At 38.7% G+C, this 14,988-nt stretch overlaps 1 protein-coding gene across 14 annotated transcripts in view; it reads left to right on the top strand.

The window, feature by feature from the left end:
* The window catches only part of EDEM3 (ER degradation enhancing alpha-mannosidase like protein 3), a 77,622-nt gene that overhangs the window by 19,158 nt on the left and 43,476 nt on the right, over positions 1 to 14,988 (top strand). For all 14 annotated transcript variants that reach the window (XM_082702964.1, XM_082702966.1, XM_082702971.1 and 11 more), the window contains exons 3-7: positions 149 to 249; positions 977 to 1,016; positions 6,964 to 7,076; positions 7,996 to 8,149; positions 14,751 to 14,885. In XM_082702964.1, the coding sequence (XP_082559090.1) occupies positions 149 to 249; positions 977 to 1,016; positions 6,964 to 7,076; positions 7,996 to 8,149; positions 14,751 to 14,885 (543 nt within the window). The remainder of the gene's footprint in view (positions 1 to 148; positions 250 to 976; positions 1,017 to 6,963; positions 7,077 to 7,995; positions 8,150 to 14,750; positions 14,886 to 14,988) is intronic.

The raw sequence follows: 14,988 nt of genomic DNA, 5'->3' as shown, positions 1-14,988 counted from the left end.
AAAAGGTTCCCATAGACCTAAGAATAGTAGAACTTCTGAGTAACTTGCATCTTCCTTTTTAAAAAATAACTGCAAGAAGATTGTGTCCTCTAGATGATGTTTGCTTTCTCTTATTTTCTTCAGTGACTCACTGTAATTTCCCTTGCAGGAACATGCTTACCCAGCTGATGAACTCATGCCTTTAACCTGTAGAGGTCGCGTTAGAGGCCAAGAGCCAAGTCGGGGGGATGTTGATGATGCCTTGGGAAAGTGAGTATTAACACGGTGGATGGTGTGGCAGCTCAGGGTACTGAAGTCATAGACATCCTAGATGCAGCTTACAGTTGTATTTCTGGGGGTTGGTTAAATTTCAAGGACTGCTTTAAGTGAGACTTTAAACTCTTTTATTTCCTTCTGTTATGTTTTATAAAAAATCAGTTTACCTCTTAGATCAGTGAAGAGTTGCTAAGATGAATATAACTTTTGAAATGTATATAAAGTCATTGATACATTGTAAAGTGTTCATAGTTTAATATTTTTTAATTATTTGAGAGAGAGAGTAAAAGTGGTGGGAGGGTGGGCAGAGGGAGAGGGAGAAGCAGACTCCCTGCTGAACGGAGAGCCCAACATAGGACTTGATTGCAGGATCCCAGGATCATGACCTGAGCTGAAGGCAGATGCTTAACTGACTGAGCCACCCAGGCACCTTGATGGTTTCATATTTTGATGGTTTAATAATTTTATTTGCTTTAAAAGAGAGTTAATGAATATTTCTATTCATTTTGAAAGATACGTAGATACACTGAATATTAAATGTAATGTTTAAGCCTTTTCGGGTGCCTTCGGTGCTTTATAGGTTACATCGTACTATAGATGCCTGGAAGTCCTAGCTGATAGAAACTGCCAGTCGATAAGTCATAGATAGATCTGCTTATACGTTCATGGATAAAATATTCAGACTTCTAATGGTTTGTGTCTCATTATACTTGTTTCTTAGATTTTCCCTGACACTGATTGATTCTTTGGACACTCTTGTGGTAGGTTTGAATCCTCTTGAATTTACTTATTTTATAAATTTCATAATTTGTACACTCAAAATATTACGAATGCAGTCATGATACATTAAGTCTGAAGTAGAAGTTTTCAGAATTTAAGGTCTTCTGAGCTTTGCTTCTAAATAGCTCTTTCACAGTATTGAGTTGATGTCATGTAAATATCAAGTGAAAGTATGTAGAAGTCATGGAGGTATTAAAATAATTTATAGGTATGGTAGCTTATGTGATGGCACTTTTAATCAGGAAGGTTGTTTCCCCATTATGCAAGGAGGTTGAAGCTATTGGAAGAAATTAATTCTAGAAAATGCCACTGATATTCTTGATCCAGAACGGCATGCCACAATGATACTGAAGTTGTTAAACTAGAATTCTTAGGTTCATAAAAAAATTTAATTTTTTCACACCAGTGATTTTTAGCACCAGGTGTTCACTTCTTGGCAACTGTTTTTGACCTCATGGGATAAAAATCATTTTAATTAATTCTGGTTGGGATGGTTTGTAATGGCAGAGGAGAAAGATTGAGTTCCAGATGTCATAATTTCTATATACAGTATCTAATTTTTTACTTTGAGATCACTTACAGTATAGGCTTGTTTCAGGATTTTCCTTAAGACCTAATTCTCAACTTTGAGTAAATGTCTTGAGGATTGATTAATATTTTAAAAAACAACAACAAAAAAATCTTTGGGCTGGCAGGAACTTTTCGGAACCAAGCTTTTCTTTCCAATATTGTTTGTACGTTCTTTTTTCAATGGGCATTCTCTTTTTCTTTTCTTTTCCTTTCCTATCCTCTTCTCTTCCCTTTCACTTCCCTTCTCATCCCTCCTTCTTTTTTTTTTTTTTTTAAAGATTTTATTTATCAGAGAGGGCGGGGGGAGAGAGCAAGCACAGGCAGACAGAATGGCAGGCAGAGGCAGAGGGAGAAGCAGGCTCCCCGCCGAGCAAGGAGCCTGATGTGGGACTCGATCCCCGGACGCTGGGATCATGACCTGAGCCGAAGGCAGCTGCTTAACCAACTGAGCCACCCAGGCGTCCCTCATCTCTCCTTCTATACCAGCACCTTAGGAGGATGACCTATGAAGTTTTAAAGAATATCCCCTTCTCATGAATTACTCTGATTTAATTATTCTGGAGGACGCCTGGGTGGCTCAGTGGTTAAGCTGCTGCCTTCGGCTCAGGTCATGATCTCAGGGATCGAGTCCCACATCGGGCTCTCTGCTCAGCAGGGAGCCTGCTTCCTCCTCTCTCTCTCTCTCTCTGCCTGCCTCTCTGCCTACTTGTGATTTCTCTCTGTCAAACAAATAAATAAAATCTTAAAAAAAAAAAAAATAATAATTATTCTGGAGCAGGGCTTTATTACTATTTATGCTCCTAAAGCTTCTCTTCATTTATAAAATGCAGCCATGGTTGAGAAGATTTTTGTTGTGAAGCCTGCATTGTTTACAACTTTTACAGTTGGGTCAGGGTTTCAAAAGTTGTGACTTTATTTCTTAGAGATTAAAGGAATATGGGAACTGTATTATCATGATTATGAGAATGAGAATATTTGTATGCCTTATTTTTGGTTTAGTGGTCCTATGTGTTCTGTTATAACAGGGCTTCCTTTACAAATAAAAGGCAAAGGTAAACAAGATATCCCGGGAGGCACAGATTGCCACCCTGGAAGAAGCCAGGTGGTGTCCTTGTAACTGTAGCTAGGTCATACTTCTCAGGTCTACCTTGACGTGGGGGAAGTAAGTGAGGAGCAGTAGCTGTGTGTTAGGAAGGATCACAGCTGAACTTAACTTTGTCTCTCGTTCTGTCAGCTTGGCTTTCTTTCCATATAGCAAATTCCCCATCATCTCTCTGTAAGATTTTCTTGAACATGGATCTCAGATATCATATGCTTTAAAAAATCTTAACAGAGGGCGCCTGGGTGGCTCAGTGGGTTAAGCCGCTGCCTTCGGCTCAGGTCATGATCTCAGAGTCCTGGGATCGAGTCCCGCATCGGGCTCTCTGCTCAGCGGAGAGCCTGCTTCCCTCTCTCTCTCTGCCTGCCTCTCCATCTACTTGTGATTTCTCTCTGTCAAATAAATAAATAAAATCTTTTAAAAAAAAAAATCTTAACAGAAATGAAGGAGAAAAGGTAGTATCAGGCTACATAACTTTCCTAAATTTAGAAATCTGTTGGCTTCTAATTGAGGAGCCATTCATTATTACAAAGGTTCTGTCTTTCACGTTATACCAGTTGTATACTTTGGCTTTAATTTGCAAAATATCCCAGGACCGTCAGCAGCAGCAGCACCTGACAACTTGTTAGAAATGGAAAATTCTAGCGCCTCATCCCAGACATACTAAATCAGACAGTCTGGGAGCAAGGCCCAGCAGTCTGTTTTTTAACAAGCTTCCAGATGATTCTGATATATGATAAAGTTTGAGAAATACTGTATAATACTGCAGTACTTTTTAAACTTCAATGTATTACAAGTCACCTAGGGATCTTGCTAAAATGCAGATTCTGATCCAGTAGACTGAAGGTAGGGTCCAAGAATCTGTGTTTCTAATTAGCTGCCACTTGGTGGTGCTGTTCGTGCTGGTTAACAGGCCATAATCTCCGTACTGTGTGGTATAAACTTGAGTTCTGGCTCCTTGTGGCAGGGAGTAATAAGGAGTGATCACATAATACTGATGTGTGCAACCTCGGTCAAATCACTTAACTTCTCTGGGCTTCTGTTTTCACCTTAGAAGGGCCTAAATTAGGTATCTAAGTTTCCTATTAACTATAACATGTTATTTCTTACTTATCTTTGGTTCAGATTCAGATAAATAACTCCTCTATTTGTTGAAATTACCCTCAGGAGGAGTTAAGAAAGGTAGATAAAAATCTTACATTTAAAAAATGATACTTAAAAGTGAATTGGGATAAATCGGAGGGGGAAAAGAAGCAGGAGAGACTGTGGACTATGAAAAACAAACTGAGGGTTTGGGAGGGGAGGGGTGTGGGGAGATGGGTGAGCCTGCTGCTGGGTATTGAGGAGGGCACTTATTGCATGGAGCACTGGGTGTGGTACATAAACAATGAATCTTGGAACACTGAAAAAAAGAATACTCTTTAAATTTTAGTCTCTTCAAGTAGGAATAGCCTAAGTAACTTACTACATACCATCATAACTTTGAAAGATAAAAATTCATTTTGAATTTTTATTACTGTTTGAAACATTTTTTTAAATAGAATTTTCTGTCTAGTTTAAACAGAAAATTAGTTTAGAAAATTTTTTCCTACTAAAAAAAGGAATTGTTTTGGTACATTTTAGTAATACACTTAATAGTATTTCTGATTTACCTTACCTTTACATTGTGATTATTTTATTTGACTTATTTGAAAATAATAATAGAATGTATCATGTGTGATCTTTATAGTCTACATTACCGTGTAACCTGTAGAAAGATAGATACCAAAACAAATTAAAGATGGTGAGGAAAGGAAGAGGCCTGAATTCATCTTTGTTATCAGCTAAGAGCTTAAAGAGTTCATTAAGTAATAGAGCAGTTGGAATGAATTTTCTAGCTAATTATGGACAAAGAGAATTCTTTCCACTTTTAATCTCCTTTGAAACAAATAATATTGGTATAATTCTTGGGAGTAATTCTCAGGAGATAGACCTAGGAACAAGAGTAAGATTAACAAAATGAGACTAAATGTGGATGAGTGGGGAGTAGCACAGTTGATTTTCATTCTAAAAGTGATTCAGGGCTATTTGCATCTGCACTTGTTGCTACAGAATTTACATGGATATAGAAGTAGATAAGGAGGAGTGTTTTTTTTAATCATTTTTAATTTTTTTTACGATTTTATTTATTTGTCAGAGAGAGAGAGCGCATAAGCAGGGGGAGTGGCAGGCAGAGGGAGAAGCAGGCTCCCCGCTGAGCAAGGAGCCCAGTGTGGGACTGGATCCCAGGACCCTGGGAATATGACCTGAGCCGAAGGCAGACGCTTAACTGACAGAGCCACCCAGGTGTCCCAAGCAGTTTAAGGGCAGGCTTGATAGTATATTTTACTCAGAACTTATCCTTTTACTTTTATTTGAATTTTTGTCAAATCTTCTTCTTTTTTTTTAATTAAAAGATTTTATTTATTTATTTGACAGACAGAGATCACAAGTAGGCAGAGAGGCAGGCAGAGAGAGAGGAGGAAGCAGGCTCCCCGCTGAGCAGAGAGCCCGATGCAGGGCTCAGTCCCAGGACCCCACTGAGCCACCCAGGCACCCCTTAGTCAAATATTCTTATGGAATGTTTTATACCTATATTAGAATTTTTAATGAAAGAAATCAAGTGAAAGGCACTCTGAAGTATTATCAAATAGAAAGATTAAACAAGCAAGAAAAGGAGAACTACTTTTAATGGATCTGGGGTTTAAATACCGGGTAATTGTGTAGTTATCGAACAACTTATCACAGCCACTAACCCGAGAAATGAGCAGGTAAGGCCCAGCACGCTGCCTCAGCCAGCTGCTCTCTCCCTGGGAATGCCGAGGGAGCTGGACAAATCAGAAGCAGAGCTCCTGGCTGGTTATGCCAACACTGTTGTTGAACAGACTCAGATAAACTTGTGGCAAGAGAAGCCAGTAACTCAAGAGAGGAAGGTTTGGAAAAGAGAAGGGGAGAGATTTCTTTTGGGGCCTGGCAGCTGGGGGGGTAGCAGGCACAGGCCTTAATACAGACCTCTCCACAGACAAGGTGGATACCTAGAGTTTTATAAGGTGAGATTGAGGGTAGGGGTACATGCAAGAGAGCAGGCTGGGCGCGTGTGATTGAGGGCGGAGGTTGGTAGGTGTTCATCCTGTGATCAGGGGCAAGGAAGGGATGTGTAGGCTGTGGTCTTCTAGGCATTCCATTGATATCAGGACTTTTCTGGTCTGGCGATTGGAATGTTCTGGTCACTGCAAAATGTCTTGTCAGTGGCTCAGGAAAGTGTGATGAGCAATAGCACAATGAGTAGTAGCTAGAGCATGAATTAAGTGGTCTTGTCTATTTCTGGTTTTAACTGTTGGGCTTAATAGTTGAACAAGAGAGCTCTCTGACACAGCCTCGATTTTGACTGAAAAATCAGAGCAACTATGTAATGCATTCGCCCCTTCACAGAACTGATCACAAGATTCCACAGGATTGTTAACCTAGTTAGGATTCTAGACCCTCATGGTGATAATGATAATAATAACAGTAATGATGTTAAGCACTTACTAAGTCAGGCACTCGACTGAAAATACTTTACATATATTACCTCATTTAAGAGGGCAATCCTGCAGGAGTGGATATTTCTTCTTTTTTTAAAATTTTTTAAAGTTTTTTTGATATTTCTTCTTTTTATGGTTGAAGGAAGAGGTTCAGAGATGGAAGTCACTTGACCAAGATTACTCAGGTAGTGAGTTCAAAACAGGGCTTGCTCTTGATTACAACATTAAACTCCTTTATCGTTAAGGGTCAGGGTATCCATGCGGGAGGATTGCGGGTGGTATGTGGTTTAGGATTAGTCAGTCAGTCATTCTCTGAAGGGTGTGCTTTCTTTTGAAAACAAGCAACCTTTAAAATGATGTTTGGTGAATAGGATGGTTTTTGTGATATTTTGACTTGGAAACCAAATCCTGGTAGAGCTCATCTCATGTAGCTCTAGGTCAAGGGTAATATATTAAGAAACCAGTTAACAGTTCTGATGATGTTTTAAAGTCTTAATGATTTCTGTATATCTAAAAAAGAAATATATAAAGATTCCTTATAATATAGGCAGTTAATTTTGGTGGGTTTTAGATACTACGTTTTTATCATTGGCTTAAGGGAAACATTTTGTATATGTCACTTTTCAGAGTCTTACTGTATTAACTTTTAGCATTTCATTCTAATGCTATTTCTCTTTGACTTGATAGAATTTTATTTTCATAATTTTCTTCTCCTAGGTATTAAATAAAACTAAAGAATTTGAAGATGCGGTGAGAAAAGTTTTAAGAGATGTTAATTTAGATAATGATGTAGTTGTATCAGTCTTTGAAACAAACATCAGAGTTCTTGGGTAAGTATGTAAGACACTAAAGCTATAATTTTAATAACAGAAAAGCCAAGGTCTACTGTGTATTTCTTGATGGTAATAAAGCAAGATATTTCTTATGTTTAAAAGATAGAAGTTGGGATATTATGAAACAGAGGCTCTGGGATGACTGCATTATATTAGGCACAGACAGCAGCAGACATTGGAAATTGTTGCAGACCCCCCCCCCCCATTAAAAAAGGATTAGAGGTTGAACATTTGCATATTAGCTATAGCTCAGGTTTTTCACTAGTTTCTGTAGTTTGCTAATCTTAGCCAGTAACCCTTCGGGCCAAATGAAATTAAATGTATAATACTACCACTCAATTCAACAATCTAAAATGTTTTTAGAACATTTAAAAATATTGAATTACAGGATTTATTAATTCAAGTTTCAGCATTATTAAATTTTTATATTTAATGGTTACTTGTATGTTGTAACACATTTCCTTTTGACAGGTAAAGTGAGTCAGTTTAGGAAATATTTATGTAGCTTTTCACAGAGTTTGTTAATCTATTATATTTAGTACAGAATTGGGGAGGGTTTTTTAATGCTATACTGTAAGAGTTAAAGGTTACGTGATGATATCATTAAGTTAAATTTTAAAGTTGGTAGAATCAAAAGTTGTCAAGTCTTTTGTTTTTAAGGGTCTTCTTTATTTTAAGAAATTTTAAGGTATTTGAGAATGCCAAATACTTCAGCAGATAGAACATTTAAAACTTTCTTGTATTATCTGTGTTTTGTCATAAAATGAACGGCCAGAGTTAGGTGTAAAAAAGAAAATGTTCTGAGGTCTTTCCTTATGTGTGCTAAATTGTCGATAACAAGGTACCCACATCTTTTTAGGTGGTGACTTTTAAGTATCTGTAAGAAGTGGATAATGTTTCATCTCTTTGCTTGTAGGGGTCTTTTGGGTGGACACTCATTGGCAATCATGCTGAAAGAAAAAGGGGAGTACATGCAGTGGTACAATGATGAACTTCTCCAAATGGCCAAGCAATTGGGTTACAAACTTTTACCAGCTTTCAATACTACCAGTGGCCTTCCTTATCCAAGAGTAAGTAATTCTGAAAAATATGGCAGCCCTTATATTCTTCCTTTATGGTCTTAAAAGAAATGAATATTTGTAATTGGAGCCATTATTCGTCGTGTGCTTAAGGCTGAAGAAAAATACTTGATAGCTATATAAAACATTTATATTGACATTTCAGTTTTGCATTTGAGTGATATGAGAGTTTAGATTCACTTAAGGCTTTTATGTGTCACTATGTAACCATTGATTAGATTATGCTGCAAAGAAGGAAGAAACAGATGCCAGACTAGAATTTGGGCACAGAATTATTTGGGCGGAAGATACATTTGAAACAGTGAGAGTGGGTGTTGGCTCCCCAGAAGAGAGGATATGGAGAGAACATAAGACAGAGGGGAATGAGGAGGGGCGCCTGCGTGGCTCAGTGGGTTAAACCTCAGCCTTCGGCTCAGGTCATGATCTCAGGGTCCTGGGATTGAGCCCTGCATCAGGCTCTCTGCTCAGTGGGAAGCCTGCTTCCTCCTCTCTCTCACTGCCTGCCTCTCTGCCTACTTGTGATCTCTTTCTCTTTCAAATAAAGAAACAAAATCTTAAAAAAATTTTAAATTTAAAGAAAGAAGGGAATGAGGAAGTAGAGCAGTGGGAAGGAGGGGGTTCAGAGACTCTGGAGGAACCACACAGTGGTAGCTTTGGTATGATGAGATTTAGATACTTAAGAAAACACCTAAGACAAAAGGAGGTGTTTTAGAAAACAATTGAAGAATTAGAGGCAAACAGACCCTTAAAGGATGTAACGGTGAGAGAATAAAGGGTAGGGAAGGGTTCCAACTAGGTGAAAACACAGGAAGCATTCATTTTGAGTTCTTTTTTTTAAGATTTTATTTATTTATTTGACAAAGAGAGATCACAAGTAGGCAGAGAGGCAGGCAGAGTGAGAGGGGGAAGCAGGCTCCCTGCTGAGCAGAGAGCCCGGAAGTGGGGCCCGATCCCGGGACCCTGGGATCACGACCTGAGCTGAAGGCAGAGGCTTTAACCCAGGCGCCCGGTAAGATTAATTTTTTAAGTCTCTAAAGAATAAGCCAGAGGGAAAAGAGTAAAATAGGAATAAGATGGGTATGTACAGTAGTTTAGGAATTATACACAACTTAGTAATGACTGAGGTGTCTAACTTGGACAGGAGGGAGAGACCAATAACATTAATAAAGAAATAAATCAGGGGGGCTTGGGTGGCTCAGTTAGTTAAGCAGCTGCTTCTTTTTTTTTTTAAAGATTTTATTTATTTATTTGACAGAGAGAGATCACAAGTAGGCAGAGAGGCAGGCAGAGAGAGAGAGAGAGAGGAGGAAGCAGGCTCCCTGCTGAGCAGAGAGCCCGGGATCATGACTCAATCCCAGGACTCTGAGATCATGACCTGAGCTGAAGGCAGCGGCTTAACCCACTGAGCCACCGAGGCACCCTTTTTTTTTTTTTTTTAAAAGATTTTATTTATTTATTTATTTATTTATTTTTAAAGATTTTATTTATTTATTTGACAGAGAGAGAGAGAGAGAGATCACAAGTAGGCAGAGAGGAAGGGAAGCAGGCTCCCTGCTTAGCAGAGAACACCATGTGGGGCTCGATCCCAGGACCCTGAGATCATGACCTGAGCCAAAGGCAGAGGCTTAACCCACTGAGCCACCCAGGCGCCCCAAGCAGCTGCTTTTGACTAAGGTCATGATCCGGAAATCCTGGAGTCCAGGGATGAAGCCCTGCTCCCTGCTCAGCAGGGAGTCTGCTTCTCCCTCTGCCCCTCACCCTGCTCATGCTCTCTCTCTTGCTCTCTCTCTCAAATAAATAAATAAAATTTAAAAAAATAATAAAGAAATAAACCAACATATAAAGTTTTTTTCATATTCATTGGCTTTTTCCCCTTTGCTTAATATAACATTTTCTCGGGGGGAATACAAAACTCCCTCAATTGACTCTGCAGCCGGCTTTCTTGTACTACCAACCCAGAATCTCAAAACGGGGGCACCTGGGTGCCTCAGTGGGTTGGGCCTCTGCCTTCAGCTCGGGTGATGATCTCAGAGTCCTGGGATGAAGCCCCGCATTGGGCTCTCTGCTCATCGGGGAGCCTGCTTCCCCCTCTCTCTGTCTGCTGCTCTGCTTACTTGTGATTGTACAGAGTATCTTTTTTTTTTAAGATTTTATTTATTTATTTGACCGACAGAGATCACAAGTAGGCAGAGAGGCAGGCAGAGAGAGAAGAAGGGAAGCAGGTACTCCCTGCTGAGCAGAGAGCCTGATGCGGGGCTCAATCCCAGGACCCCGGGATCATGACCTGAGCCAAAGGCAGAGGCTTTAACATCTTGAGCCACCCAGGCTCCCCTGTACAGAGTATCTTTTAACTTTCAGAATTTATTATGAGAATTCAGAATTTATTATTATTATGGTTTGGCAATAGACTTTCTGACATGCTCTCAGAACCTCATACCCCAATGAAATGAGTGTTCTATTTCAGCCAGAAAAATCTAATAGTGTCCTCCCCCCAACCACCTAAGGTCATCTTTTCCTTTGTTTTTTGTTTTTTTCTATTTCCATGCTGTTAGGCCTTTCATCTCTATTACCTGGAATAACTTTTTTCTCCCAATATAAATCAAGTAAGACTCACTTTCACCATCAAGAAACCTTTGACTAGAGAGCATAATGTAGAGCAGTGCTTTTCAAACTGGAGGCATAATACTTTACCCACCAATTTAGTGGATCGTGACCAACACTTATTTTGTTTGTTTAGAGAAACAGACTATTAAATCTCTTATCTAAATTTCTCACTTTTGATATTTTGAATAGCTCTTCTGCAAACATTTTTGTACAGATCTCTTTACTTCTTCCATAGGATAAGTTACTAGAAGAGGAAATAGTAAGTCCCAGAAATAGGGAATTTTTTTTTTAAAAGATTTATTTGACAGAGCAAAAGAGATCACAAGTAGGCAGAGAGGCAAGGGGGAAGCAGGCTTCCCACTGACCAGAGAGCCCGACGCGAGGCTCGATTCCAGGACCCCGAGATCATGACCTGAGCCGAAGGCAGAGGCTTAACCCACTGAGCCACCCAGGTGCCCCAAATAGGGAATGTTTTTTAAGGCTTTGGGTACTTCTTACCCAGTTGCTCTGCAGAAGAGTTCCACTTTTATAGTTAGACTATAACTATAAAACACTTTTATAGTGTTTTATAAAAGTGTATGTGTCGTTGTACTGTTGCCAACAGTGTGTATTGTTATTATTTTCCCAATTGGATGAGAAGAAATGCAGTCTTGTTTTAATTGGAATTTCTTTCCTTTTTGGTGTGGTTATACTTGTTTGTTGATCTTTTTATTTTCTTAGCATATTAAAATTAAAAACAAAGTTATTTCAAATAACCCAGGTGTTTTTTTAATTGAATTTACTTTTTATTTTTAAGATTTTATTTATTTATTTATTTATTTGACAGACAGAGATCACAAGTAGGCAGAGAGGCAGGCAGAGAGAGAGAGGAAGAAGCAGGCTCCTTGCTGAGCAGAGAGCCCAATTCGGGGCTCAATCCCAGGACCCTGGGATCATGACCTGAGCTGAAGGCAGAGTCTTTGACCCACTGAGCCACCCAGGCGCCCCTTGTATTTACTTTTAGTAAATACTTTTAGTTTTTGTTTTAATAGGAAGTGCTACATTTGGGGCAGTCTAGCATTTCTTCACTTTTGTCATAACACGAGAAATAGAAGAGGAATTAAAACAATAGCTACTGGGACGCCTGGGTGGCTCAGTTGGTTAAGCAGCTGCCTTCGGCTCAGGTCATGATCCCAGCGTCCTGGGATCGAGTCCCACATCGGGCTCCTTGCTGAGCAGGGAGCATGCTTCTCCCTCTGCCTCTGCCTGCCATTCTGTCTGCCTGTGCTCGCTCTCTCCCCCTCTATCTCTCTGATAAAAAAAACAAAACAAAACAAAACAAAAAAAAACAATAGCTACTAAGAGTATTTGAGTAAAATAAAGAAAATGTATTGTTTTCTTATTCTCTGAAGTATCAAGAAAATTATAAAAATTTCCTTTTAGAAGAGGACTGCTGATAGAAACTGTCTTCCTTGCCTTTCCAGACTTACGAGCTTTTACTCATGAAAATGTGTACAGTGTTTCTTAGGTATGCATACATAATTAAGAGTATTGCATTATTGCTTTTAACTCAAGAATTTGCTGGACAGATACTATATTTTAGTGGTTAATGGTCATTTGTTACATCTCCCTATAAACCCTAGAGGCAGTCGACACTTTGTGATGCCATTTCCTCAAAGTTAATTAAAAGTACTTTGCCAGTTTTTCATTTAAGACCTCATTTCTAAGGTCAGGTAGATGATTATATCCATAAAACATAGGGTTAATGGCAGTTCCATTTTGATTTTGTACTTTAGGGGTCTTTAGGGTATAGCAAATATATAGCTTAGATAAATTTAGTGTAGGTAATTTAAACTTCTACCTTTCAATAAAAAAAAATGTTCCTTTCAAGGACTACTTTGTGATTCCCAGGAACATAGGACCAGGAGGGAGAAAGCAGCTTCCAGATTTCCTTCTAAGTAAAAAACCTTTATTATATTTTTAACCCTTTTTGTCTGAAGCCTTTCAAGTATAGGGCAATAACCTCCTTGTTTCTAACTTGCACGTGACTAAACAGATGCTCCTACCTGCGCCCTCTACACTGGTCTTCTGAGATCTAGTCAGGAGGACTGCAGCTTATCTCAACAGCCTCTAGAGCAAAACTCAACAAGAGGATTAACATAAGCACTCAGCCCTTTTTCCTTGTCTTATAAAAACCGTGGTGCCCTCTGGAGGTTTTGCATTTGTAAGTTGTTTAATAATGCGGATCTTCAGCATAGGAGATGGAAATGATATGATACTAGAGATAGTTATATTAAGAAATAAATCTTTTATATCATTAGTACCAACCATCTTGGGACAGTAATGACTATAATGCAATATACAACCATCTTAAATATTTTTGACGTACAGAACTTCAGTGTGTCAAAGTATTTCCTTTTTTTTTTTTTTTGGTTAAGAGAAGAGATACTAAAAATGGAATATAAATGTTTTTTGTCTTGCCTTTGCTTTCTTATGACCACTTCCCTGGACTTTGCTATTGTTAGCTCTCAGCTATTCCCAATCCAGTGATATTTTATCAAATATCTGTGAGATTTCTTCTGAGTTTTAGTTCCATTTGTACAGCATTTGTATGCCTCAAGTGACATTTTGGAAAGTGAGGTAAACAGCCAGCGCAACAATCCACTCCTCATGTCTCATCTACATTTCACTTTTGTTGTTTGTCTGTTGGTGGTGAGTGGGTATTATCCCTGTCTCCTTGCTTCCTAGAGAGTCAGTTGGGCGCTATTAAGGTAATAGGCTTACCCAGCACTTGATTTCTGCAGATAAGTTGAAATATGAATTTATTTGAACTTCTCCTTACAGAGTCTGAATAATAACTGATCTGAAAACATTTGTATTTGATGTTTTTGTTTATTGTTATACGAAATCCTTGCTGTATGCTTGCTCTTTTTTATATTTATTTAGACTGCAGAAGACCATTCAAGTTTTAATCAGTTTCTGGTCAGTTTGTTTCTGGTTAATCTAGGTTTATAATGTAATTTGTCTGTCTTTGAATTATTAAGAAAATACTCTTTTGAAAAAATTTTCTTTGTGTTGCTTGATAGCCTGTCAGCAAGGCAATATACTCTACATTTTAAAACTTTTAAAAGCTGTAAACAAAATTTTAATCTCCTTTTGAATACATACCATAACTTAATCAGTGTTTTTTTTGTTTTTTGCTGTGAAGGACTAATATAGTACTGGTTTTTCATAAATTCTCAAATTTCTTTTAGAGCTAGTCTAGTTTCAGACTGTTCAGAGAATAAAATTGATATAGAACTAGGTATTTTCCCTATGTAATTCTTTTTTTTTTTTAAGATTTTATTTATTTATTTGACAGACAGAGATCACAAGTAGGCAGAGAGGCAGGCAGAGAGAGAGAGAGAAGAGGAAGCATTCTCCCTGCTGAGCAGAGAGCCTGATGTGGGGCTCGATCCCAGGACACTGGGATCATGACCCGAGCTGAAGGCAGAGTCTTTAACCCGCTGAGCCACCCAGGCACCCCCCTATGTAATTCTTATATGGGTACTGAATTTTGGTCTCATTAAGGAAGGAAATCAATGAAAACTTTCTTACCCCATGAATATTTTTTTTTTTTAAGATTTTATTTATTTATTTGACAGACAGAGATCACAAGTAGGCAGAGAGGCAGGCAGAGAGAGAGAGAGAGAGAGAGAGAAGGAAGCAGGCTTCCTGCTGAGCAGAGAGCCCGATGCGGGACTCGATCCCGGGACCCCGAGATCATGACCTGAGCCGAAGGCAGCGGCTTAACCCACTGAGCCATCCAGGCGCCCCTTACCCCATGAATATTATATGTGTAGAATATTCTTCTCTAGATGTTAAATTGGAAAGTCACAAAGATCATCAAATTTCAGTGTTGAGATATTTTATGATGATTTGATGAAGAATCTTGATTGAAAAGTAATCTCTTATCCAGAAGCCATTTCCTGTTCATAGTTGCTAATGATAATCTTCTGGTTTTATTTAGATTAATTTAAAGTTTGGTATCAGAAAACCAGAAGCTCGGACTGGAACTGAGACAGATACCTGTACAGCTTGTGCAGGTACCTTGATCCTTGAGTTTGCGGCTTTAAGTCGATTCACAGGAGCAACAATATTTGAGGTTTGCTTTTCATAGTCTTTGAACTCTTGGGTATTGGGCGTAACTAACTTTATATCTTTTTTTTCATTGTTCAAGTATGAGGATTATCAGTTAGAGGATTGCT

This window comes from Mustela nivalis (assembly GCF_964662115.1).
Source record: "Mustela nivalis genome assembly, chromosome: 16".
NCBI lineage: Eukaryota > Metazoa > Chordata > Mammalia > Carnivora > Mustelidae > Mustela > Mustela nivalis.
This window is presented reverse-complemented; position numbering and strand designations above follow the sequence as displayed.